The 26,980-nt window shown below is 43.9% G+C and overlaps 1 protein-coding gene and 1 pseudogene across 1 annotated transcript in view; both read right to left on the reverse strand.

The window, feature by feature from the left end:
* Nucleotides 1-26,980, reverse strand: part of ASH1L (ASH1 like histone lysine methyltransferase) — a 189,973-nt gene that overhangs the window by 25,531 nt on the left and 137,462 nt on the right. The window contains 6 exon segments of the mRNA XM_053908771.1: nt 3,737-3,883; nt 4,012-4,218; nt 8,523-8,631; nt 8,748-8,793; nt 10,393-10,466; nt 17,775-17,879. Coding sequence (XP_053764746.1) covers nt 3,737-3,883; nt 4,012-4,218; nt 8,523-8,631; nt 8,748-8,793; nt 10,393-10,466; nt 17,775-17,879 — 688 coding nt within the window.
* Nucleotides 20,048-23,440, reverse strand: LOC109256232 (complement component 1 Q subcomponent-binding protein, mitochondrial-like; annotated as a pseudogene).

A 26,980-nucleotide genomic window follows, 5' to 3' on the forward strand; every position in this document is an offset into this window, starting at 1 on the left:
GGGCTCGAGCCCACAAAATGTGAGACCATGACCTGAGCTGAGATCAAGAGCTGGACACTTACCCTGAGCCACCCAGGCGCCCACCATACTGTTTTCCACAGTGGCTGGGCCAACTCACATTCCCACCTACAGTGCACGGGGGTCACTTTACTCCTCCTCCTCACCAACACTTGCTATTTCTTGTCTTTTTCACGATGGCTGTTCTAACAGGCATGAGGTGCTATCTCCTTGTGGTTCTGATTTGCGTTTCCCTGACGATTAAGGATGTTGAGCCCCTTTTTCATGCACCTGTTGGACATCTGCATGTCTTCTTTGGAAAGATGTCCATTCAGACCATTTGCCCTTTTTCAACTGGACTGCTTCGTTGCTACCGAGGCGTAAGAGTTCTCTGTATGTATTTTAGATATTAACCACCTGCCAGATATATGAATTGCGCTACTTTCCCCCCACTCTGCGGGGTGCTTTCTTTTGCTTTCTTTTGTTGATGGTTTCCCTTGTATAGAGTTCCTCGTGGTCCCACTTGCTCATTTCTGCTTTTGTTGCCCTTTGCTTCTGGTGTCAAACCCAAAAAGTCCTCCCTGAGACTGATGTCGAGGAGCTCATCCCCTGATTACTTCTGGGAATTTTATAGTTTCAGGTATTACCTTTAAGTTCTCAAGACATCCCGACTGGACTTTTGTGTATGGTGTAAGACAGGCACCCGGTTTCATTCTTTCATACGTGGCTGTCCGGTTTTCCCCACACAACTTACTGAACAGACTGCCTGCTCCCTACCTTTGCCTTAAATTGATCATATGAATGCAGCTTTATCTCTGAGCGCTCTGTTGTACTACATCCATTTCTGTTTTATGCCAATACCATACTCTTTTGATTATTATAGCATTGTAACAGTTGGGAATCACGAAGTGGGAAGCCTCCAGCCTTATTCTTCTTTCTCGATTCGTCTCACTATTTGGGGTATTGGGATTCTTTGTTCTATTTCCCCGAAATTTGCCACTGAAGTTTTGATTTTTATTGCACTGAGTTTGTAGACTGCTTTTGGCAGTGTGGACATTTTAACATTAATTCTTCCATTCCATGAGCATATGATATCGTCCATTTATTTGTGCCTTCTACAATTTTTTCATTACTGAATTATTAAGGGTTTCAGTGTACATGCTTTTTACTTCCTTGATTAAATTTACTTAGGTATTTCATTTTTTATGCCACTGTTGAAAATGGGAGGATTGTTTTCTTAATTTCTCTGATAGGTCATTATTAGAGTATGGAAATTCAACTGAATTGCATATTTTGATTCTGAATTCTGCAACTTAAACTTCATCGATCAGTTCTAACACTTTTTTCAGGTTTTCTGTATACAACGTCATGTCATCTACAGATGGAGACAGTTCTACTTCTTCCTTCCCAATTTGTATGTATTTTATTTCTTTTTCTTGCCTAACTGCTCTGGCTAGTACTTCCAGTACTATGTTGAATAAAGGTGGTAAGAGTGTTTTCTGATCTGTTTTTGTTTAATGTTTGTTTATTTTTGAGGTGGGGGGGGCGCAAAGAGAGAGAGGGAGACAGTGGACCTGAAGTGGGCTCTGAGCTGACAGCAGAGAGAGTGATGTGGGGCTCAAACTCACGAACTGTGAGATCACGACCTGACCCAAAGTCAGATGCTTAACCAACGGAGCCACCCAAGCACCCCGAGTGTTTTCTGATCTTAAGAGTAAAAGCTTTCCGACTTTCACCACTGAGTATGAAATTAGCCGTGGGCTTGTTGTATGTAGCCTTTATTATGTTGACATATGTTCTCTCATGCCCACTTTGTTCAAAGAGGGAGGTACAGAATCCAAAGCAGGCTCCAGGCTCTGAGCTGTCAGCACAGAGCCCGATGTGGGGCTGGAACTCATGAGCTGTGAGATCATGACCTGAGCCAAAGTCAGATGCTTAACCAACGGCCACCCAGGTGCCCCTCATCCCCACTTTGTTTAAAGTTTTAATCATAAATGGATGTTGAATTCCACTCTGTCACTTGATTGGAGAGTGTAAGCCATCCGCTTTTTTTTTTTTTTCTTTAAGGCTTTAAGTAATCTCTATACCCAACATGGGGCTCAAACCCATAACTCTGAAATGAAGAGTTGTATACTCCACCAGGTGAACCAACCAGGTGCCCTAGGCCTCCAAAATTTCTGATAAGAAACCTGCCTATCATCTTATTGAGGATCCCTTGTATGCGATGATGTGCTTGTCTAATGCTGCTTTCATGATGTGCTCTTTATCTTTTCAAAGTCTGATTATGTTTCTTGCTGTGAGTCTCTTTTAAGTTCTTCTTACTTGGAGCTCGGTGAGCTTTGTGGTTGTCTGTGTTCACGCCCTCCATCAAATGTAGGAAGTTTACAAGCATTATTTTTTTCAAATATTCTCTCCGCCTCTTTCTCTTTGCTACTTCTGGGACACCCACGATGCACAGGCTGGTCTGCTGGATGGTGTCCCAGAGGTCGCCTAGGGTCTGTTCTCTTTCCTTCTATCTTTTCTCTTTCTGTTCTTCAGGCTTGGAGAATTTCCATTGTCATATCTTGAAGTTCACGGATTCTTTCTTTAGTCTGCTCAAATCTGCCTTTGAATCCCTCTAGTGGATTTTTCATTTCAATTATGGTCCTTTAGGCTTTCTATCTCTTTGGTATTTCCATTTTGTTCACACATCATTTTCACAAATTTGTCCACATCATCCCTTAGTTCTTTGAGCATCTTTGGGCATTTGTTTTGAGGTCATCGTCTAATGTATTCTCAATTGAGTCTTTTTTAGGGAAAAATTATTTTGAATTATTTTTTTTCCTTTGAATGGGCCACGGTTTTCTGTTTCTTTGTATTCCTTGTGATTTTTCCTTGAACACTGCAAGTTTGAACGTAATAATGTGGTACATCTGGAAATAAGATTCTCCCTCCTTTCCCAGTGTTTACATATCCTGACCTTTAATTTCTAGCTCCCAAGCGGAAGAAAAGTGAAAAATGAAGGGGAAGAAAATAGGGCCCTTCAAGTCTCTTGGTAGTCACTTCAGGTGGAGGAAGAGGGGCTTACGACAATGGTGGAGGACAGGGATCCCCGGCGTTTGGACGACAGGGTCCTCATTACCCAGCCTGGCTTCTGCCACCTGTGAGCAAGCTGTTCCAGCAATGCCTACGTAGCCGCCTGCCATGTGGCTGGGGGTAGAGGATGGGTGGTTGCTACTGTTCTAAGTTGAAACTGACCAAAAGGAACCACAGCTTGCCATCTCAGCCTTCCCCTAGTAGCTGCAAGCTTTCAACAGGCTCCAGAGTTCCAAAATTATTATGTTAGACATATTCTGCCCGTGTAATTATCTAAGAGGTAATTTTTTTCCTTTTCAGTTAGATTCTAGTCTATTTTACTAATTTTTGTTTCTCACTGTGACAAATCCAGTGGGCTTGTAATAAATATGCTGAGCAAACTCACAGGAGAACCATGTGACACAGCGCCCGGCACACAGTGAGCAGCCAGTATGTGTCGGGTATTACCGTTGTAGCATCGTATGTACTGTTGTGGTTTCCTGGGGGCAGTTAGGTTGAAGTGAGGGAACAGCAGCAGCTTACTCTCTGCCGCGAGGAGACGGTGTAACGGGATCGCCGGAGGTCTCGTGCCGGCTGACCCACGCTGCGGCAAGATCCCTCTAGTGATACCCTCGTGTCTTCCGCGCTGCTGGACTCTTGGCTTCACCAGCCCCTGCTCTCTTACCATTTCTGCATCTCACAGTTGGGATCGCAGCTGTGGTTGATGAATCGGGCCTCATTCCCCATGCGGTAACTGTCGATCACCATCCCGCTATCCAGGTTCAGGCAGTAGTGGTCGCTGTGATTATGATACTGCTCAATCATCCTGTTCCTGAAGAGGAGAGGAAGAATCGAAAGCCAATTAATGATTAAGTTGAAAGTAAATTGGAAATCTTCCATTTTCCATTCTCATCTGGTCTCTTTGCCATTTTCCTGGGGTGTCCCCACTAATCACTGTACCTGAACTCTTGCTCGCTGACAACCTCCCCCAGGTACTCGATGATGAACTGCCCGGCTTTTAGGGGTTCTTTGGTTCGGATTCCCCAACCTTTTTCCTCAGCTCGAAATCGTTCTAGACACTGCACCCACTCATGCCTCTGTATCCTCTGGTTACAGCACTGCTCACCACAGGGACAAGTGTTGGGGGAACATTCAGCAAAGATCATTCTAGAAAGAAGAGAGAGAACTGCATGTCAAATAATATTACATATGCCTTCAGGGACCCATTTTTCTTTTATAGGAACTCTTAAAAGGAACACACGAAATTTTTAATTTTAACAAGGTTGGATTGGTTAACAAGGTACTAATACATAACTCCAAAACTTAATAATACTGAAAATTACCAAGTCAAGTTATAAACACCGGATGGATTAAACTAACTGTCCACTAAGCATCCTGGGTAAACACAGTATCATATTTAGCTCTGTACTAAGAATAAAACCACAGACCATAGAGGAATTAATAATTTCCAGATTACATAGCATTTTTGTTTTGAAGCAGCTCATGGGTATGTACAGATTTTGTTTTCTTTTTAAATTGTGGCAAAATCACACATAAACTGCACACTGTAAATATTTTTAAGCATACAGTTCAGTACATTTGCATTGTTGTCGTTTTATAAGAATTTTATATTTTGTTAGTGTAAATGACATTCCCATACTGGAAATAACATTTCCAGTCTATATACTAGCTGAACCTATAACCACTAGTGAATTAACAAGCCAAAATTTCTGAACACAGTAGACAAAGTTGTTGTGTACCTGTCTTCTCACTGCTTTTCGCTTTTACATTTCTAGATCTTTCACAGAAGTGATTTAGTTTTGGTATAGGGTTTGAAATCCCAGTAAGACTACTGAACAGGATTAAAACAAGGGATGATTAAGAATATAATGGTAGATCGAAATATCACATTATATTTTATATAATGTACACACACACACACACACACCTTACAAATCTCGTAAAAAAAAAAGCATGTAACATTTTATAATCTGTCACAGTCTTTCTTCAAATAAACATTACCCCCATCTTTTTTTTAAAAAAAATTTTTTTTTTTTTTAACGTTTATTTATTTTTGAGACAGAGAGAGACAGAGCATGAACGGGGGAGGGTCAGAGAGAGGGAGACACAGAATCCGAAACAGGCTCCGGGCTCTGAGCTGTCAGCACAGAGCCCGACGCGGGGCTCGAACTCACGGACCGCGAGATCATGACCCGAGCTGAAGTCGGCCGCTCAACTGACTGAGCCACCCAGGCGCCCCAACATTACCCCCATCTAAAGAGCAAACACAGCACAGTGTTGTCACAGAAATGAGCAGTTAAGAGTACCCACTGGGCTGGTCCTCAAGGTCTGACCATCAGCTTAGCCTGTGAAAGGCACTGGCTTATTGTCAAATTCATCACCTTTATGCTTTCTTCTGATGAATTCTTTGCTGCATGAATACTACTAAACATCCCTCCTGAAAATGCCTCCTTGATTTTATGTGCCTTCTTGATTGCTCACAAACCAAGGTTTTACCATATTTACTAGGGAAAATGTTACTGAGGTTATAAACAATGTTGGACACGTTCTTGAGTGTCTACCTGAACTGATGATAAAAGCTCATTACTTGCTTTTAAAAATAGTCCTGAAACACCTGGGTGGCTCAGTCAGTTAAGCATCCGACTTCGGCTCAGGTCACGATCACAGCTCGTGAGTTCGATCCCCATGTCAGGCTCTGTGCTCACAGCTCGGAGCCTGGAGCCTGCTTCGGATTCTGTCTCCCTCTCTCTGCCCCTCCCCCACTCATGCTCGCGCGCTCTCTCTCTGTCTCTCTCTCAAATAAATAAAAACATCAAAAAATAAATAAAAATAAAAAGTCCCGAATCTAGTTTTCTGTGGATATATGAACCCTAACATAGACACAAAATTGAATCTTACAGATCCTTTGAGCTTTCCCCTGAAATATTTACAAAACCTAGAACCCAAAGACAGGAAAGACATTTTAGGTTGCTCCATTTAAGTAAATCTTTATGTGGGTTACTTTTAAATATATAAGGAAGCACCCACTGAATACTATATTTTAATTTTTATTAAATACAGAATAAATAAATTTTAATTTTTATTAAATACAGAATAAATAAATACATTTGTATTTAAATGTATGCATTTATCACATCATTCATTAGATGCATGCATATGTAGGAACCATATTCTCCTGATATAAAGTTGGCAGCATTGTATCTGAGGTTTTTGTTTGTTTGCTTGTTTTTGAAGAAAGACAACACGGTGTTAAGGATAAATGTGACACCCATACCAACAAAAATGACCCAAGACAACCAACGTAATTATGTAAAGGTAATAAATATTTGGATTCCAATTCCATGTGATTAAAAGACTAACGACTTAAAAGTAAGCAGAGTATATACTGGAAAGAACACAAATTCTGATTAAGACATGTGTGGATTCAAATTCTGTCTCTGTCACTCAAGTGTTGTGTACAATATGGAGCAATCTGCCACCCAGACTCTAGGATCCTTCATTTATAAAATATAAAACTATTACCTATCTCACTGGAGTACTGTGAAAAAGAGAGGGAAGTAGCCAATGAGACAGTCGCTGTATTACAGCAATTTCACAGATAATAAATATCATATAAAAAAACACAGTAATGTTAGCACATAAAGGAATGCGAATTAAGCAATTTTAAAGATCTATGATACTCCCAAATATTAAACCAATGAAATATAAAGCACCGAAAATAAAGTTAGGTGTGAATCCCTAAGCGGGGATGGAACTATGGGGAAGGGAGTATATTCAGGTACTGGTGGTGACACCCCAAATCCACTCATCGTTTCATGCGAGCCACTGGACAGCGCAGAGTAGGAATTATGCAAACATTCACAGTCCGTATAGGTAAGGCTCCTTCGGAGAGAGCACCCTAAGAATTAAAGAAAGAGGAACGTGCCCAGTTTCACTGTGGTGCCATTTTTAATAGCAAAACATTGGGAGTCATGTGAATGATGAACCACAGGAGGCTGGCAAACTAGGGGCTATCAACCTACACAAGATAACAGAGCACCTAAAAATGGTGAGTGAGCGGACCACACGGATACATAAAAGTGTGTATATAAAGCATCTGTGAGTGGAAAAAAATCAGTGCACAACACAGACTATACCAGCAGCCATGACTCCTATGTAAAACCGTATGTATGCATGTATGTATATATAAGATGTGAATTTACAATGATGTGTAAGGCAGAGTTTCTCAGATGTCACGCTGATACAGGAGGTACTAGAACATTGATTCCCGTAGCCCATAGGACAGTTGACTAGACACTGGGGAAGCAGTTGTCTTTGGCTAGGAAAACTATCTAGAACAGGAAGTATCGATGTAAAGTTCATCACTGGTTCTTCTTTACTGTAAATTTGCTTATGTTACTAAAACCAACAAATTAGATCTCCATTCCAGGGTCTCTATCAGACATTTCCCTTTTGAAACCTCCATGTCATTTAGAACTCAATGGCCCCAGAGTAAAATAATAGTTTCCATCTCCAAACTAATCAGACCCCATACTTTTCATTCTGTGGCAACAGGATTACCATCGCTCATTGGCAACACTGACTCAGTCAACACATGTCCGTCTCTGTGCGCATGCCAGTGGGTCACCAGACCAGTTTTCCTTCCAAACGCATCACGCCCTTCTTTCACTGCCACCATCCTACCTTATGCCCTCATTATGGCGACATTGTACGGAGATCTAGGAAAGTTTCTAGAACTGTGCTGAATACTTTATGAACATCGTCTCCTAAGATCCTTACCCTCCCAACCCCCCATAAAGAAGGTACTAATTTTATTAGAGGGGTTAAATAACCTTCCTCGGGTCTTACAAGTAATAAGAGGATTTAAACCTGGGTATGGTTAAGACTCTTAAGTCTCATTCTTTCCCTGTTACTCTACGCAGCCCATGTGATGGGCTGAATGTCTGTGTCTCCCCAAAACGAACAGCTGAAGCCCCGGCCCCCAGCGTGATGGTTATTTGGTGGTAGGGCATTTGGGAGGTCAACTGGCTTATATTAGGGTATGAGGGTGGGAATCCCACAATGGGATCAGTGCCCTTACAGGAGGAAGACCAGAGAGCTCTCCTCCCTGAGCACCCACTAAGGAAAGGCCACGTGAGCACACAGGCAGAAAGTGGCTGTCTATAAGCCTGGAAGTGGGTCCTCACCAGACAGCAAATACTTGCATCTTGACCTTGGACTTCCTAGCCTCCAGAACTGTGAGAAATAAATTTCAGTTGTTTAAGCCACCAGGTCAATGGTATTTTGCCGTAATAGCCCAAGTAGATTAAGACAGCCCGTCAAGTAGGTTTTATGTATCTTTATGCAACTTCATGAGAGCAATTCAAAGAGCTTATTTAACTTTTCCCTCCAAATGAAGTGTCCTAGGTCTTGAAGCCTGTGCTTTTAGAGAAATCAATTTAGTACAGTACCTATTGAGACAGTCATCCACACAGCCCTTCCTGGTATCATCATCTGGCTTCTTACAGTTACAGGTGGTGGCCTCGTAACCAGAAAGGGGTTTGACATCAACGTAGACATCTTGAGAGAAGACAGCAAAGAGTAATTTGTAAACATATAAGATCATTTTTTAAGTGCCAGGCCAAGAAGAACACTGATGGTATGATGGCAGAAAAAATAGCTCCCAAGTTACTCACTTGAACGGATTTTTTTATATAGCGGGACATCTGGCTTTTTGTATAGCTAGAAGAAAAAAAAAAAGAAAAATCCTGATATAGCATTTAACTTCAAATGCCAGGCAGCAGCATCAATCACTAAAAACACAAGAAATTATCCATGTGCCCTGCTCCCATGGGAATATTTATAAGATTTTCTGGGTTGTGTGTATCTGAGGGAACTTCTTGGTGTGATCACTTTTTACCCTGAAATAAAAAGTGACTTACTAGACTAGAGGAGGGTGAGCTGAGAAAGAGATTCAACAACAGAAGAAACGGTAAACACTTTAATGAAAATGCGTTTTCAATTATAAGCTTCTTTAGCATGTTTTAGACTTAAACAAAAATTGCTTAAGGCTTGATTCGCCTTTATGAAAAGAAAGGAAAAGTTGCACAGAGCTTGTGGAGACGGTCTGGGGGAATATATGGAATTAAAAAGATGAGCACCCTGACCTTTTCAGGGTGGGTATTCCAGAAAAACACATTTCACATTTTAATTAAGGCAATTAATTTAGTGAATAAAGGGGAGAGGGAAGGCAGGAAATAAAGCTTTCATACTGCAATTAAGAAAATAAACTTGAAAAAAGTTTACGTATTTATTTCGAGAGAGAGAGAGGCACAGAGTGCATCAGCAAGCACAAGGCAGGGAGGGGAGAGAGAGAGAGAGAGAGAAGACCCCAAGCGGGCTCCACACTGTCAACGCAGAGCCCGACGCGGGGCTCCATCCCACAAGCCATGAGATCTGGACCTGAGCGGAAACCAAGAGGCGGCCGCTTAACCGACTGAGCCCCCCAGATGCCCTAAGAGAGGGCGTGTTAACCTGTAAGAGAAGCCCCACCATCACTTTTCAGTGGGGATAGTCAGAGCATTGTCTCCTTCATGGTTATGAACTCTGACACAAATGTCTAACGTATCGATCCTCCCAGACTGAAGAGAGGTCACCAGAGAAGAGAATGTAGAGAAGGTCCATTGCTTCTGGCTTTCCAAAATTAAACTTTGGTGGAATCTGGGCAAAGCTCAGGAGTCTATTCATCACATTTGCATGACTCTTTTCCACTGCTGCTTTCAACGTGGGGCCGGGGGCTCCAGCTCACCACAAACATTACTGGGGAAACTTTCCAGTTAGGGCAAAGGAGAGAAAAGAAAGCACCTTCCCACTTTTAGTTCCCCACTTAAAGATCTGTTAAAAGTACACGAGTGTTGAAACGTTTCCCTTGTTTCCTTTGGTAGAAGACCTCTTTTGTATGTGAAAAATAAATTCCAAACTGATGGGAAGGAGCCAACAAAAATAAAGCCTGAGATTTCTTAGTGCCGCTGGCAGTACATCTAAATTCTCCCGGGACCTGCATCAAACAGGATTCTTACAGAACCATCTCTGCTACCAGAATAAGAGTCCAGAATAATGCAGAAGGTTGCCCAGGGAAGCAGGAACTCACTGCTATTCTGAAGTAGGAATACAGGCAAATAGGTCACATTAAATATGGATGCAAATTCATTTTCCTTAGTCCGTAACCTTCACAGGGACACTTCTCCATACGTCCTAAGATGAGAGCGTAACAAGGAGGCAGAGACAGAGACTTGCAGGCCCCCCTCCCCAGAACAAAACCTGTAAGATAGGCTCCTGTACCTGATTATGTTTCCACTGCCAAAGGATGTCATAGGGAAGCTGGAAGTCAATTCTCTTTTGCCTTAGATACTTTCCTGAAACAAAAAAATACTATCAATTTCGGTATCTGTTCATACAAAGGGTCAAACAGCCACAAGGTCTAATACACACGGACTAGGAAAACAAAGATTTAATTTCTAATTTTATAGATTTTTCCATCACAGATTTTGAATTTTAGCTACACTTTTCCAGCATGCTTCATGCGGTATCTGCTGAAGATCAATTTTAATAGTAGCCTATATGAAACAACATACCAAAAAAGACACAGGTCGTTATGAAGCAAACCGAAAACTGAGAACTGTTCGTTTATTAAAATTATTTCCTAGAGCATCTGGCGTCTGTTCTCCATTATTATAAATAACCTAAGATGGTCTGTAAAAATGGGAAGTATAAGAATTCTCTAAACTAGGAGTCCCTGAATTTAAATAACTCAAGAGTATCTACATTCCAATTTATGATCTGTTAACATTTTTTCCGCTCTCTATCAGAACAGTCCTTCTATTAAAAGTCAAAAGCCCCCTTTCTGCTTTAAAGAGGCTGCTTCTATTTCCTTGCTCTCTGACTTTTCTGTCCTTGAGGTGACTCGTCTGCGCAGGAACTACAAGCACTTCTCCGTCACCTGGGTGCTCGTCCCATCACTGTCTCCGGACCAGCAGTTCGCGGACACTCTGCTGATGCCGAGGGACTCGAGGGGCAAAGACTGCCTTCACGCCACGAAGTACTGCGAGTCTACTGCCCTCCCAGTCCTACGGAGGCACGTGCCGGCTCGCCATGCGGCCATTCGTGCTAACGGGGGAAGTGATGGTGGGTACAAGTGCTGGCATCTTAGCAGGAATTCAGGCAAGTGGCACAGAACTGGACTAGGAGAACGAGACGACTGGAAATGAGCCAGGCCGGCAGCATAAAAACATTAAACATCGTGAGCGCTTTCGATGAAGTCACGAAAATTCTGCGGAATGTTGACCCGCAAGTCAGAAATGGTAATGTCCCGCACGGCACAACAGAAGTGCGCATCCTCGACGGCTGTGTCCGGGAAACACACTTGCGCAGACACAATGGCGAGCGGGGCTAGCCTCTTCCCGCGCGGCACCACCTGTCCTTGGACAGATGACTGACAAGCTGTGGCTGTTCGGACTCGGGAACTGAAAATGAGCGAAGTGAGCCGGTTACTTCAGAAACAGCTGAAAGGGTCTGTTTTCAGCGATAAAATTTGAGCGTGGACATTGGCGTTTTGGAAAACTCGTGGCGACTATCACGCGAGTCTTTAGAACTGCAACAAAATTCTCCTCGTGAAGTAAGCGGCAAGATTAACAAATGCGAATGGTTTTGGATACACACAGAGAATGGAAGAACAATACAATTCAGTGAATCAGAACTGTTTTACTGGCCAATGCGTGAAGCAATAAAGTCACACACGGGTAACAAACCCATTTATTTTTGTGAAAAAAAAATTTTTTTTTTCAAGTTTACTTATTTATCCTGAGAACGGCAGAGGCAGCACAAGTGGGGGAGGGGCAGAGAGAGAGAGGGAAGCGGAGAATCCCAAGCAGGCTCTGCGCAGCCAGCACAGGGCCCGACGTGGGGCTCCAACTCACGAAACTGCAAGATGGTGACCTGAGCCGAAACCAGAAACCAAGAGTCGGACGCTTAACCGACTGAGCCACCCAGGTAAAAAATGCATTTAAATACCAAGAGAGAGCAATCACTTTAATGTACCAGAATACAAGAAGTTCATCAGTATTCATACTCCACATTATAATTCACCTTTAAGGAACAATTACGTTTATATTTTTGCTACAGTGTCAAAGAAGAATTATCTGAAATTATTAAAATATTCTTATCTGCATGAGAACAGATTTCTTCATGTATTTGAACCACAGTAACATCCTAATAGATTGAATGCAAAAAAGATTAGAAAATCCAGATGTCTTACATTAAATCAGACATCAAAGAGATTTGCAAAAATGTGAAATAAGTCACTTTTCTCATTAAATTTTTCTTTGGGAAAGTTATTTCTCATAAAAATGTTATTTACGTCAACATGTAATGTGCAATGAGTTTATCGGACAGATCTGAGGATACAGCAGCACGGATCACAGGCGTATCCTGGGAGATCAGATGTGTGGAGTTAACGTAACAATAATTTTGGGGTTACAGCTGGAGTCCACTTGCTGATAGGGAAGTGAAGCTGAATACCTAACTACAAAGTCTGCAGTGAAAAGTGGAAACAACTTAAAGGTTTATCAAGAGGGGAAACTTTGGTACGTTAAAAAAATATATTTTTTTAAACATTTATTTATTATTGAGAGACAGAGAGACACAGAGTGTGAGCAGGGGAGGGCAGAGAGAGAGGGAGACACACACACACAGAATCCGAAGCAGGCTCCAGGCTCGGAGCTGTCAGCACAGAGCTGGACGCGGGGCTGTGCGACCACAACGGGTGCTTAATAATTGCTTCTTGAAATTACTTAACAACAGAACTTTTACTTTTGCCTAACATTTATTGAGTATCGACTGTGTACCAGGTCCCAGACCAGGATTCTACACAAACTACCTCACATCTTCACCCTACACACAACTCCACAATGTCTCCATTTACTGATTAAAAAAACAAAAACGAACAAAAAAACCTGAGAATCAGAGAGACGAAGTCACTTTTCCAAGGTCACACAACTAACCCAGATTTTAGCTACGTACCAGATTTTTTCTTTTTCTTTTATTTAAGAAAAAAATTTTTTAACGTTCATTTATTTTTGAGAGAGACAGAGACAGAGCATGAGCGTGGGAGGGGCAGAGAGACAGAGAGAGAGAGAGACAGACAGACACAGAATCCGAAGCAGGCTCCAGGTTCCAAGCTGTCAGCACAGAGCCCGACGCGGGGCTCGAACCCACAAACTGTGAGATCATGACCTGAGCTGAAGCTGGATGCTTAACTGACTGAGCCACCCAGGCGCCCCTGTACTGTTTCTTAATAACAATACAAATATAATTTTTAAAAAGTCAAAATCGGTCCCCAGAAATAGTACAAACCCCTTAATGTGAAGGATTAACTCCTTTCTTTGCCAGCAGTATCTGGTATGTTTTCTGAAGGGTGTGTCCAAGAGTGAAGGAGAATCCAGTAAGTTATGCATTTTTTAAAAGAATACTTTTTCGCTAAGAAAGCATCCATATCCTCCACATCCACTTCATCCAACCTCAAAGACATAATTTTCCCACAGTCCAACATCTTGACTTTTGCTCGCAATGAATTTCCATAGATGTATTAAAAAAGAGGGGTGCCTGGGTGGCTCGGTTGAGCGTCCGACTTCGGCTCAGGTCACAATCTCTTGGTTCGTGGGTTCGAGCCCCGTGTTGGGCTTTGTGCTGTCAGTGCAAGGCCTGCTTTGGATCCTCTATCTCAGTCTCTGTGCTCCCAACCCCCCCCCCCCGCCCCCTTCACATGCTCTCAAAAATAAATAAAAAACATTAAAGAGAGAGAGAGAGAGAGAGAGAGAGAGAGAGAGAGACAGACGACAGGTCCCAAATGGAGTCACTTGGGTTAAGCCAAGTCACCACACAAGGGCTTGCTCTCTAACCTAACAGCTGTTTACATCTTCTCCAGAAATACAGTCTTAACGGGTCAGCACCAGTGACAAAATCTGCTACACAGACCATTTTCCAGATCCCCCTGAGGAACATGGGGTGAGCTGCCCTTTTCCTTACCCCTCCCCCCTTCTGCCTTTCTGTGCAGCTCCTGGGAGCAACTGTCCACTTGCTGGCTGGGATGTGTTGTGGGACGAGGCCAGTGACCTCTCAGTTCGTTCGGATGAATCCCGGTGCCTTTCCTGGCCCGATCTGTGTCCCTCCCCTCAGTCCCCACCCTGAGAGCCGGAGGAAGAAATGATGGCACACTCTTCTGTCCTCCAACATCTCTGAAACCACCGCCGGGTGATTCACTTCTAAGAAGTGAGACCTACCTGAACGGTTTCCTTAACCAAATTCTGCTAGAGATGATACCTCAGCGGAAGCTAATCAGGAAAATCTCATTTACAACAGTGATTCTGTAGCTAACCCGCATTTTAAAACTGGGGGAAAAATCACTTTATAGCCATGTGAAAATTAGATGAAATCACATCTTTTGTGGATTTTTCTTATTGTGTGCTAAAGCCTTGAGATCTTAAGTACTGCCACTGCTCGCTAGGGAAGGAGCAAAGAGATCCTTTTCTCTTTGAAAGAAAACGGAATTTGTGCAACAAAGTCATTTTAAAGAGGAGACTTGTTACAAAAGCTCTAAAGTCTGTGCTGACCTTGAAATCTAACGGGGGAAGTCACGATGATTTCCTTTCATAACATCAATCCTAACACGAAGAGGAATGGAGGACTGAGAACATCACTGCAAAGCCTAGTTGTTAATGAGGCAGCCGGCAGGCGAGGAGCTCAAAGGAGAGGGGGCTACTCAACAGACAGGAGAAAGAGAACTTCCTTTTCAAGAAGAGATCTTAAACTATGACGAAAACTTGGCATTTTTTAAGTAAAACGGCGGGCCTGAGATAAAGCTGTTTGCTTATATATAACCTGAGTACGGAATTCTAACATCACTTTACAAACAGATAAGAATTATTCATTTCCTCTGTTATCCTGTGTAAATGGCTCTGGTATTCTCTCCCAAGAAAACTGTAGCAGGGGCCCCTGGGTGGCTCAGTCGGTTGAGTGTCTGACTCTTGATTTCAGTTCAGGTCACGATGCTGGGGTCGTGGCATCGAGCCCCACGTGGAGCTCTGTGCTGAGTGTGGAGCCCGCTTGGGATTTTCTCTCTCTCTCTCTGCCCTCCCCACTCGCATGCGCCTTCTGCTGTAGTGGGTCACTGAAAGGCATAGTATTATCAGTGGGGTGTGGGCCATTTAGGAGATTATAAATAAGGATCAAAGATATTTACAGGAAACTGTTTAAATTTCACGAAAGAAAACACTAGAATTCAAGTTTTTTGTTTTGTCAGCCTGACGAAAAAGAAGTGAGACCCAGAAACATAGGGATAGTGTGATCCCCCCCAGTGGAAAACTGCCAGCCCCAGAGGCAAGGATCTTCACCTGTGTTGCTTACGGGTGTATCCCAAGCAGGTAGGAAACTGCCTGATCAAACGACAGGCAGCGCTGAACAAGTATTTTTGGAACGGACGGACGCAGAGGTGTCTTCTGAGGAACAAACACCGAGGGACTGCACCAGCTGTCAGGCGGCACCACCCGTCCCCACAGTGTGTATGGTTTTTTTTAGTAAGTTTTCATCTTAATAACCCGGTGCTCATCACAAGTGCTCCCTTAATCCCCATCATCCCCACTGCTTCTTGAATTCTACTCTTCCTAAGCAGTTTCTTCTTTCTTTCTTCCTGCCTGGCATTCTAATTAATTTCCCCTGGTTTTATTGAGATAAAATTGACAGGCATCACTGTACGTGTTAAAGATGTACAGCACAGTGGACTCGCTTTCATATACTGCGAAGTGATGACCATTAGAAGTTTAGTGTCCACGAGGCATTTCTTATAGATACGATAAAGAGGAAGCAGAAAAAGACAACAATTTTTTTTTTTTCCTTGTGAGGACAACTCTTAGGATTTACTCTCTTAAGTCTTCCGATCCAGCAAACAGTAGTGTTAACCACAGTCATCAGTCTGTACAGTAGATCCTCGATACTTACTTGTCTTGTAACTGGAGTTTACGCCTTTTGACCACCTTTCTCCTAATACCCTCCCCACCTCCCTTTGCTTCTGGTAACCACAAATCTGATCCACTTTCTTTTTTTCTTGAACAGATTTTGCGTTGTTATTATTCTTTATTTTTAAGTAATCTCTAGACCCAACGTGGGGCTTGAATCTACAAGCCAGAGATCAAGAGTTGCTTGCTCCCCTGACTGAGCCAGCCAGGTGCCTCTGATCTCCTTTTCTAGGAGTTTGTTTTGGTTTCGTAGATCCCAAAGAGTGCAGGTACAGGCGAGGTTACACCGTATTTGTCTTTCTCTGTCTGACTTATTTCATTTCGCATAATACCCTCAGGGTCCATCCGTGTTGTCACAAATGGCAGGATTTTCTTTTTCTCTTTTCTTTCCTTCCTTCCTTCCTTTTGTTTTCTTTCCTTTTATTTTTAACATAGCTGAGTAATATTCTATTGTATGTATATGCTTCCTCTTCTTTATCCACTCATCCCTCAGACTCTTAGGTTGTTTCCATGTCTTGGCTATTGTAGATAATGCTGCTATGAACATGGCGGGGAGGGCACAGCAGATATTTTTTTGAGTTAGTGTTTTCATTTCCTTTGGATATATATCCATAAATGGAATTGCTGGATCATTTGATTGTTCTATTTTTAGTTTTTCAAGGATCCTCCATACTGTTTTCCATAATGGCTGTACCAGCACAATTTCTTAAACACAACCAGCTTCCTCTTGCTTTCACATTCTCATGTGTCATTTCTCCCACCTAAAATTGAATCCTTTCCACCAAACTAAGCCATTTGCCTCATTCTTTCTATTTCTATTTAAGTAATCTCTACACCCAACGTGAGGCTCGAACTCACAACCCTGAGATCAAGAGTTGCGTGCTCCACCAACTGAGTCGGCCAGGTGTCCGTTTGCCTCATTCTAACCCTTACTTAAAACTCTGTAATTCTGGGGTGCTGGGTGGCTCAGTCGGTTGAGTGTCCGACTCTTGATTTCAGCTCAGGCCATGATCCCAGGGTCATGGGATCGAGCCCTGCGTTGGGCTCCGTGCTGCGCTCAGGATTTTCTCTCTCTCTGCCCCTTTCCCCTGATCTAATTAAAAAAAAAAAAAAAAAAAAAAGTCTGTAATTTTAACATAGTTATCATAAACAATCATATTCAACCCTGATTACTAGAGCTGTTCTCTTGTATATGGTTGTTAATGTCATTAAGTTTATCGATCTTTTCCAGTGGTGTTTATACATTTTGTGGTCTTCTGTGTCCATGTCATAAAGATATTCTATTTATCATGTATCTGATAATTCATATCCAGATATATACAGAACTCCTAAAGCTCAAAAACAAGGAACAAATGACTCAACTCAAAAGCGGACAAGGACTTGAATACACATTTCACTAAAGAAGACATACAAATGGCCAAAACGGACACGAAGAGACGCTCAACATCACTAGAGGGGAAATGCAGATCAAAACCATATGAGATTACCACTTCACGCTCATTAGGATGGTTATTATGAAAAATAACAGAAAATGACAAGTGTTATTGAGGATGTGGGGAAACTGAACTCTCAAGAATTGCTGGTGGGGATATAAAAATGGTGCAGCCACTGTGGAAAATAGTGCGGCGCTTCCCAAAACATTAAATACAGACTTACCAAAGGATCCAGCAAGTCCACTTCTGGGCATATATACAAAAGAATTGAAAGCAGGGTCCTCAACAGAGAATTGTAAACCAATGTTCACAGCAGCATTATTCACAACTGCAAAAAGGTGGAAACAACAGAGATGTCCGTCGGCGGATGAATGCGAAAACAGGGCACGGAGTGTGTGCACCCACACAGAGGAGTGTTATTCAGCCTTAAAAAGGAAGGAAAGTCTCCTACACGCCAGAACACAGAAGAACCTTGCGGCCGTCACGCTACGCGAACTACGGTAGGCACGAAAGGACAAACGCTGGAAGGCCCCACCGTACGAGGATCCTAAAACAGTCAAATTCATAGCAGTGAGAAGAACCGCGGTGGTTGCCAGGAGCTGAGGGAACGGGCAATGATTATTTAATTGGCACAGAGTTTCCATTTGGGATGACGAAAAAGTTCTGGAGAGCGTTGGGGTGACGGCTGCGCGGCAGTATGAATGTACTTTACGTCACCGAACCTTACAATGAAAAGTGGAAATGCAAAATGCAAATCCTAAGTTACGTGTAATTTACTACAAGAAAGATAATGTATCAAAAACCACTGTATGCTTTAAATGGGTGAATTGGAGGATATATGAATTATGCCTCAACAAGTTGTTAAAAATACAGCAGTGTCAATTTTTTTGCCTCATTTGTTATTAAAAAGTTACACAGAAGACTCAAAGGAGAAGGAAAGCCCGTAAGTTTACTTACTGTTCTTTCTGCCCTCCTGAGGTTCCGAGGTCCCTTCTTTATTTCTTTTCTTTTTTTTAAAAACATGTTTATTTAGTTTGAGAGAGGGAGAGCACAAGCAGGTGAGGGGCAGAGAGAAAGGGAGAGAGAGAATCCCAAGTAGGCTCTGACCATCAGCGCGGAGCCCGACGCAGGGCTCGAACCCATGAACCGTGACATCATGACCCGAGCCGAAATCAAGAGCCGGATGCCTAACCAACTGAGCCCCTCCAGGTGCCCCTGTTTCTTTTCTGTTTAGAGGACTTCCTTTCTTTACACACAGGGTGAGTCGATTGGCAGCACACTCTTTCAGTCTGGGAGTGCTCTGACTCCCACTCAATCCCCGCAGGGCTACTTTTGCTGGGTGTGGCATCTGGGTAGACGGTCTCTCTTTCAGCGCTTGCACTGTAGTGCCACCTGCACGGATTCGCACGAGCAACCACTGCCGTCCGAGCTGTCTCACCTCCGTAGGTCGGTGGGGACCCATTTCTCTCGCGCGGATGTAAAGCTGCTCTGTGTTCAGTGAGTGGGCTGAAATGGGACGACCCTGTCTCAGCAGGGATCTCCTGAATGGGGTCCTGTTGGGTGTGACCCTCTTCCTCAACCAGTAGTTTTGTGTCTCCCGCCAAATCTGGGAAACCTTTAGCCACTGTTCATGCAAGTGTATTTTCTTGTCCGCCCGTCTTCTCTCCATCCAGCACACCGAGAATACCAATTTCGCTTTTGTCATGATCCCGTAGCCTCTGTGGTTTTTTTTTTTTTTTTTTTTTTTTTTTTTTTTTTTTTTAGTGTCTACTTCCTCCTTTGTTCAGGTCAGACATCTTCCATCACCTGGCCCACGATTCTTCGGTCTTCCTCACCTTGCTGCCGAGCACACCCCTAAGCTTTTGTTTCAGTTACTGCGTCTTTCAATTCTAAAATTCCTGTTTGGTTTTTCTTTATGTCTTCGATTTCGTTGCTGAGGCTTCAACTTCTTTTCATGTTTCAAGCATATTCATAATTGCTTGTTGAAGTGCCTTTTTTTTTTTTCTCAATCTAACTGCTTTAAAATTTTTGTCAGGTAATTCTAACATGTTGGTGTTGGCATATATTGACCGCCTTGAAAAAACTTTTTTGATGTTTATTTTCGAGACCGAGAGAGTGAGAGAGGAAGGAGAGAGAGGGAGAGTGTGTGCGAGTGGGGGAGGGACACAGAGAGGGAGACACAGAATCCAAAGCAGGCTCCAGGCTCTGAGCTGTCAGCACAGAGCTCAAGGTGGGGCTCGAACCCATGAGCTGTGATATCATGACCTGAGCCGAAGTCGGATGCTTAGCTGACTCAGCAACCCAGCTGCCCCTTGACCGTTTTTTAAAATTCAGTCAAAGGGGGTGGCTCAGTCAGTTAAGAGTCTAGCTCTTGATATCGGCTCAAGTAATGATCTCATGGTTTGTGAGACTGAGCCCTGTGTTGGGCTCTGTACTGGCAGCGTGGAGCCTGCTTGGGATTCTCCCCCCACCCCCCCCCCCCCACCCCCGCTTGTTCTCTCTCAAAATAAATACATAAACATTCTAAAAAGTTAAAAAAATTTTTCAGTTTAACATCTCCCTGGTTCTCAGTATGACATATGATTTTTTTCCTCTTGGCTTATTTTTTTAATTTTTTTCTTTTTAAAGCTTATTTATTAAACCTCAGATAGAGAGAATTCCAAGCAGGTACTGTGCAGAGCCCTGATGTGGGGCTCGATCCCACAACCACGAGATCACACCCTGAGCCTAAATCAAGAGTTGGACACTTAACCGAATGAGCCACCCAGGGGTCCCTGACACAGGAATTTCAGTTTAAACCTAGATATTTTCTGTATTAAGTTACCAGGTTCTGGATCTTACAAAAACCTTCTATTTTGGGTGGGTTTTTCCACACCTGCTCCTGGAACCTGAGTGTTGCTCCTGGTCACTGCTAGGGGATGGTGGGAGTTCTAGCTTCCCACGCAGCATCCCCCAACACCATGGTGGGAGTGGCCATGTCACTACTAGTGATGGTAAAAGTCCTGACTCGTATTAGCCTTCCTCTGACATCGCACAGGTCACGGGCCAGGGAGGGATGCCTTCGTACTCCCAGGCGGGCATGGAAGTTGAGGCTCCCCACTTGGCACCTGCTGGTGAGAGTGTGGGCAGCGGAACGGTTTTTTGTTCTGTGCCATTTGACTAGGGTTTGGAGGATATTGCCTAAAAGTGTTCTGTCTTGCTAGGTTGCCCCTTTCCCTTTCTTTTGGCTACGGAAAGCAGGCGTCTTTTTGCTTGCTTTGTTTCTGCCCGATGGCGTTTCCAGGTCGCTAGCTTTCTCAGCTTCAAGTTTGGGATACAGGAGGTAGAAAGAAGACTCAGGGAACTCATCACCATGAACTTCCTCAGTCCTAAGGTCCCTAGTTGGTCCGCCTTCTTCTCTCTACCTCTTTCTGGAGGACATAAGCCAATTGTACTGTTCGTCATTACATTATACAAAAATCGAGGAGCAACAGAGTTTACAGAAAGAAAGAGATTAACAGTAAAAAAGAGGGCAATGCAACTACTTTGTATCTGCTCTATTTTCCACGGTGCTCAGATGAAAACCATCTCAAAGTGTGTGTGTGTCTGGTTTAAGAGTAGGCTTGTTCCCTGGCCAGAGCCTGCCATAAACTTGAGATGTTCAACATCTTGTCTTGTTTGCTCTACTGGCTCTTGACAAAACCTTTCAGATCTTTGAGGAAAGTAACGTATTCCTGGTGCTCGAGGGCTGTGCTCACCTGCAAAAGTGTTGTCCAACTGCCCTCCCCCCAAACCCCGGTTGGCCAGAAGATCCAGCTGGTGTCATAACGGTCCAGGCCAGGGAGTCGGTGGTGAGCTTGTAACTTGTGTCCTTTCACTCAGACTCGACAACGGACTGATGTTGTCCGCTCACCTCTCTGATGGCCAAATGTCACTGCCGTCCTCCTCTTCTTGCCCACCTCATCTTCTGGGTAGGGACAGTCCAGTACCAGGCCCTTCTTGCCACCATTCTTACCTTCCACCACAAAACTGGGAATGGACGTCAGTTCAGGCTCCTGTTCTTCCACCTTCTGCCCTTGGGAGGGCTCTTCCCCCATCACACGTTGCTGGGATGCTGTTGTTCATGTTGAAAGTCACAGTCATCTTTCCTCCGGAAACTTTCCACGCTAATTTGGTTTCTATCCCATCCACTTCCAGCTCCCAGGCCCCAGACATCTTGGGGAGGGACCTATGCTTCTAGATCTTCTTTTCCTCCTTATTCACAGCACTCAGGAACTCAAGCAAGCTTTGCGTCCGTGGGTGTTCAGTGGTGCCACAGCGGGAAGGCCCTCGGGGGAGCAGGAGGTCCATGTGCGCTCAGACCAGCGCCAAGGGCCCGGGTGCAGGAGTGGCAGGGCGGGCGCAGAGCCTGGCAACTATGGAGCCCAGCGTGGGGCACGGGGCACAGCTGAGGCCCAGGGAGGCAGCACCCTGGCAGTGGACTTTCTCCCCGTTTTAGTTGCTGGCCAATAGTCCACCATATGAACACACAGTTTGTTAATCCGCCCTATTGCTGGGGTCCTGGGCTGTCTCCGGCTCACGGCATCATGGATGAAGCTACTATGCACACTCTTACACACATATGTATTGTGTATGTACGTTTAAGTCTAGTTTTACAAAAGCGGCCATATTTTAAAAATAAGTTGTATCATTTTACTCTGCCACAGTTGTTTATAAACAATCTGGTTGTGCCAACACATTGTGGTTTTAATTTGTATTTCTTTGATGAGTTATGGGGCTGAGTATTTTTCACGTGTTTATTGGCCTGTGTACGAAGTTTCCTCTGGTAAAGTGTTGAAATCCTCACTTTAAAGTTGGGTTGTCTTTTTTTTTTTTTTTAAATAAATACATTTGTAGGAGTTACGTATTCAGGACACATACAGTTTGCGAATATGTTCTCCCAGCTTGTGCTGCGTCTGTTTCTTTTTGAGATGGTGTCTTGTGACGGACATGCTCCCATCTTGTCAGCGTATCAACCACCGGCGCTTGGCTTGGCGGTCACTGCTGACTGGGCTCCGTCCAAGAAACGTTTGGTCACCTGCAGGCCATGAAGGTATGTTCCTACGCTTTCTTCTAGAAGTTTTACACCTCCTGTTACGTTTAAGCTTTTCTGTTGAAGTCTGTGATGTGTGCCGAATCCGGTCTGTAGGAGCTGTGAGGTTGATGTCAAAGTTTAATTTTCTTCACGTGCACGTTTCCCTGTTCCGGCACCATTCCTTGCAGGGCACTGTTTCCCACTCGATTGCGTTGATGCCTGTGTCCAAATTAAATGACCACAAAGGTGTGGGTCGATTTCTGGGCTATCTACTCTGTTCCGGAGATCTATTTTGACGTCAGTTTATTTTATATTTTATTTATTTTTTAAAAAGTTTACTAACACTTTTGAGTCGGCTCTACCCCCAACACAGGGCTCGAACTCACCACCTCAAGATCAAGAGTCGCATGCTCACCAACTGAGCCGGGCAGGTGCGCCTCTAATGCCAGTTTTAAGTCTAAACTGTTTTATGGCAACTCATGCTTTTTAAAACTTTATTTATTTTGAGAGCAAGAGAGAACGAGAAAGAGAGAGAGAGAGAGAGAGAGAGGTCGGTCATGTACGCTTGCAAGCAGGGGAGGGGCAGAGACAAAGAGGGAGAGAGAATTTCAAGCAGGTTCTGTGTTGCAAAAGGGAGCCCCACTTGGGGCTCAATCTCACAAACCATGAGATTGTTTACTGGAGGTGAAATCAAGAGTTGACACTTAACAGGGGTGCCTGGGTGGCTTCGTCGGTTGAGCGTCTGACTTCGGCTCAGGTCATGATCTCGCAGTTGATGAGTTTGAGCCCTGCATCAGACTTGCTGCATTCAGTGCAGAGCCTGCTTCGGATCTTCTGTAACCCCCCCCCCCCCCAAACATAAACAACAACAAAAAGATCACTTTGCATGTCCTTTGTATCTCCACATAATGTTTAGACAATCAGCTTACGGGGGGGGGGGGGGGGGGGTGGTGGTGCCTGGGTGGTTCAGTTGGTTAAGCATGTTGACTCTTGATTTCAGATCTCATGGTTTGTGAGTTCGGGCCTCACACTGGGCTCTGTGCTGACAGTGAGCACACCGCGTGGGATTCTGTCTCTCTCTGCCCCTGCCCTGCTTGCACACTCTCTCTAAATAAACACTGAAGAAAATCGGCTTATCAATTTTTACAGAAAAGCCTACTGATAGTATAATCTACATTGCACTGAAGTAATAACAACGGAGGCTCCCCATCTCTAACTGTGGCATTTTCTCCATTTACTTAGGTCTTCTTTAATTTCTCCAATAAATGTTTAATTTTCAGTATACAGTTCTTGCCTACTAGATAAATTTATTTCTAATTATTGTGTTAAATTTTTATTTAATTTTTTTTTAGCAATTCGTGCACCCAACATGGGGCTTGAACTCGTGACCCAGAGGTCAAGAGTTGCAACTGAGCCAGCTGGGTGCCCCTCTGATTACTGTGGATTCATTACACTACTACACATGGTTTAAAAACCATTTTTTTTTAATGTTTATTCATTTTTGAGAGAGAGACAGACAGACAGAGCATGAGTGGGGGAGGGGCAGAGAGAGAGGGAGACACAGAATCCGAAGCGGGCTCCAGGCTCCGAGCTGTCGGCACAGAGCCCGACATGGGGCTCGAACTCACGAACCGTGAGATCATGACCGGCGCTGAAGTCGGACTCTTGGCCGACCGGCCCACCCAGGCGCCCCTACACATGCTTTTTAAAAAAAATACTTTGTTTTTTAGAGTAGTTTTAGGTTCAAAGCAGTACTGAGCAGAAGGCACAGAGATGTCCAATGCACACACCGGCCCTAAGTGTCACCAACACTCTTCACTAGAACCGTGCACTGCTTAACAGCTGATGGGCCGGTACGGACACATCATCATCACTGTACCTTCCATGGCTTTGGAAAACTGTGTAATGACAGCTATCCACCATTACTGAATCATGCAGAATGGCTCCACTGACCCAAAAATCTCTGTGCTCTGCTGATTCATCCCTCCTGCCCGACCCGATACCACTAATGCCTCCACAGTGTTGCCTTTTCCACAGTGTCATATACTTGGAATCCTACAGAATGTTAGCCTTTTCAGATTGGCTTGTTTCACTTGTCATAATGATTCTAAGGTTCCTCAAGGTCTTTTCAAGGCTTGATAGCTCATTTCCTTTCAGTGCTGATAACATTTTACTGTCTGGCTGGACCAGTTTATCCGTTCGCCTGCTGAAGGACATCTCAGTTGCTTCCAAGGTTGGGCAGTTATGAACAAGACGGTTATAAAATATCTGTGTGCAGGTTACCGTGTAGACATTAATGTTCAATTCCTCTGGGTAAATATAACAAAGTGGAAATGTCGGATGGTATGGTGAGAGCCTGTTTAGTTTTATAGGAATACAACTGATTTTTATATAACGACTTTGTTTTCAGTAACCTTGCTCAACAGTTGCAGTAGCTTTCTTGTGCAGCTCTTTGGACTTTACGATTATGTGGTCTGTAAGCAGGAATAGTTTTACTTCTTCCTTCCTGGTCTTCATAACTTCTGTCATCTTCCCGCCTTACTGCACGGGCTAGAACATCCAGAAGAATGTGCAATAGTGTAGTGAGGGTGGACATTTTTACCTTCTTTCCAGTTTTAGGAGGAAACACTGAATATTTCACCATTAAGCGATGGGGTGGCTCAGTCAGTTAAGCATCTGACTTTGGCTCAGGTCATCATCTCATGGTTCATGGGTTTGAGCCCCACGTTGAGCTCTGCACTGACAGCTCAGAGCCTGGAGCTTGCTTCGGATTCTGTGTCACCCTCTCTGTCTGTCCCTCCCCCCCCCATGCTTGATGTGTCAAAAATAAACAAACATTAAAATAAACAAATCAGTTTTTTTAAATGTTTAAGGAAATCAGGATTGTTTCATTACAGAAGTACATTTCAAATAAAATTTTACTTTTCATGACAAATACTTATTTGTCAAAACGTGGATTATACCCTTAAATTTATATTCCCTGTGCTAAATACAAAGTAAGCATCACTCTGTCCTCACAGGTCAGGTTGAAGGTAGTCGCTACATACGTGAAGACGGTAAAATGAAGAGTATGTGACTTGTTCAAGACCATCTGGCCACGAGAGGGCTGGCCTGCGCGGGTTGTCCAGGCCCCCGAGACCACCTTCGGGTCTGCTGACTCACAGGACCAGCGCGTGGTCACGTTCCTGCTGTACTTCATTACAGCAAAGGATACAAAGCAAAATCAGTAAAGGGAGAAAATGCACCGGCAAAACGGGGGGAGAAACAAGGCCCAAGTTTACCCAAGTTCTCCCCCCAGTGGGGTCACACAGGACACAATCTTTGCCAATATATGGGAAGAACACAACGTGTGAAATGTTTATCAAGGATGCTCATTACAAACTCAGTGCTCAAGGTTTTGATTGGTGGCTGATCATACAGCTACTCTCTGTCTAGAATGTACCAGATTCTAGACTCTTCAAATGAAAGCAGGTGTTCAGCAGAAACCATACAGTGAATACACAGCGGGCACACGAAGACATTCGCGTGCAGGAAAGTTTTGTATTGACAGGAAAACGTTAGATATTCAAGTTCCCAGATGCCAGCCAATGCCCAACCTTGCAAGCAGGCCTTTCTCAGAATACAAGTCTCAGGTCTGCTATTTTATTTTTTTTAATTAAAAAAAAATGTTTATGTATTTTTGAGAGAGAGAGAGAGAACGAGCAAGTGTGGGGGAGGGTCAGTGAGAGGGACACACAGAATCCGAAGCAGGCTCCAGCTCTGAGCTGTCAGCACAGAGCCCGATGCGGGGCTCGAACTCATGGAGTGTGAGATTGTGACCTGAGCTGAAGTCGGACGCTTAACTGACTGAGCCACCCCGGTGTCCCCCCCCCCTTTTTTTTTTTAAAGTTTATACATTTTGAGAGAGAGCTTGTGTGCATAAGCAGCGGAGGGGCAGAGAGAGGGGGAAAAGAGAGGGGGGAAAAGAGAGAGGGGAAGAGCGTGGGAGGGAGAGGAGAGGCAGAGACAGAGGGGGACACAGAATCCGAAGCAGGCTCTGCACTGTCAGCGCAGAGCCCAACGTGGGGCTTGAACCCATGAACTGTGAGATCACGACCCGAGCCAAAACGAAGAGTCGGACGTCTAACCGACTGAGCCACCTGGGTGCCCCCAAGGTCTGCTATTTAAGTCCATTTTGTACAGAAGGCCTATATTCTCTCCAGATCCCGAGATCTGGCAGAAGTCTGAACGGCTGGCAGTGACAACCAACAGGAGCGCCAGGAGGAATTCTGAAGTGTTTTCTGAGCTCAGCAAGAAAAAGTGTGGTAATATACTGAACAAGGACCCAGAGGTAATAGCTGTGTAGTAAGTAGCAGATTCTTATCGAGAGTATTTTA

Source organism: Panthera pardus, unplaced genomic scaffold (assembly GCF_024362965.1).
Source record: "Panthera pardus isolate Hobbes unplaced genomic scaffold, ASM2436296v1 HiC_scaffold_21, whole genome shotgun sequence".
Lineage (NCBI taxonomy): Eukaryota > Metazoa > Chordata > Mammalia > Carnivora > Felidae > Panthera > Panthera pardus.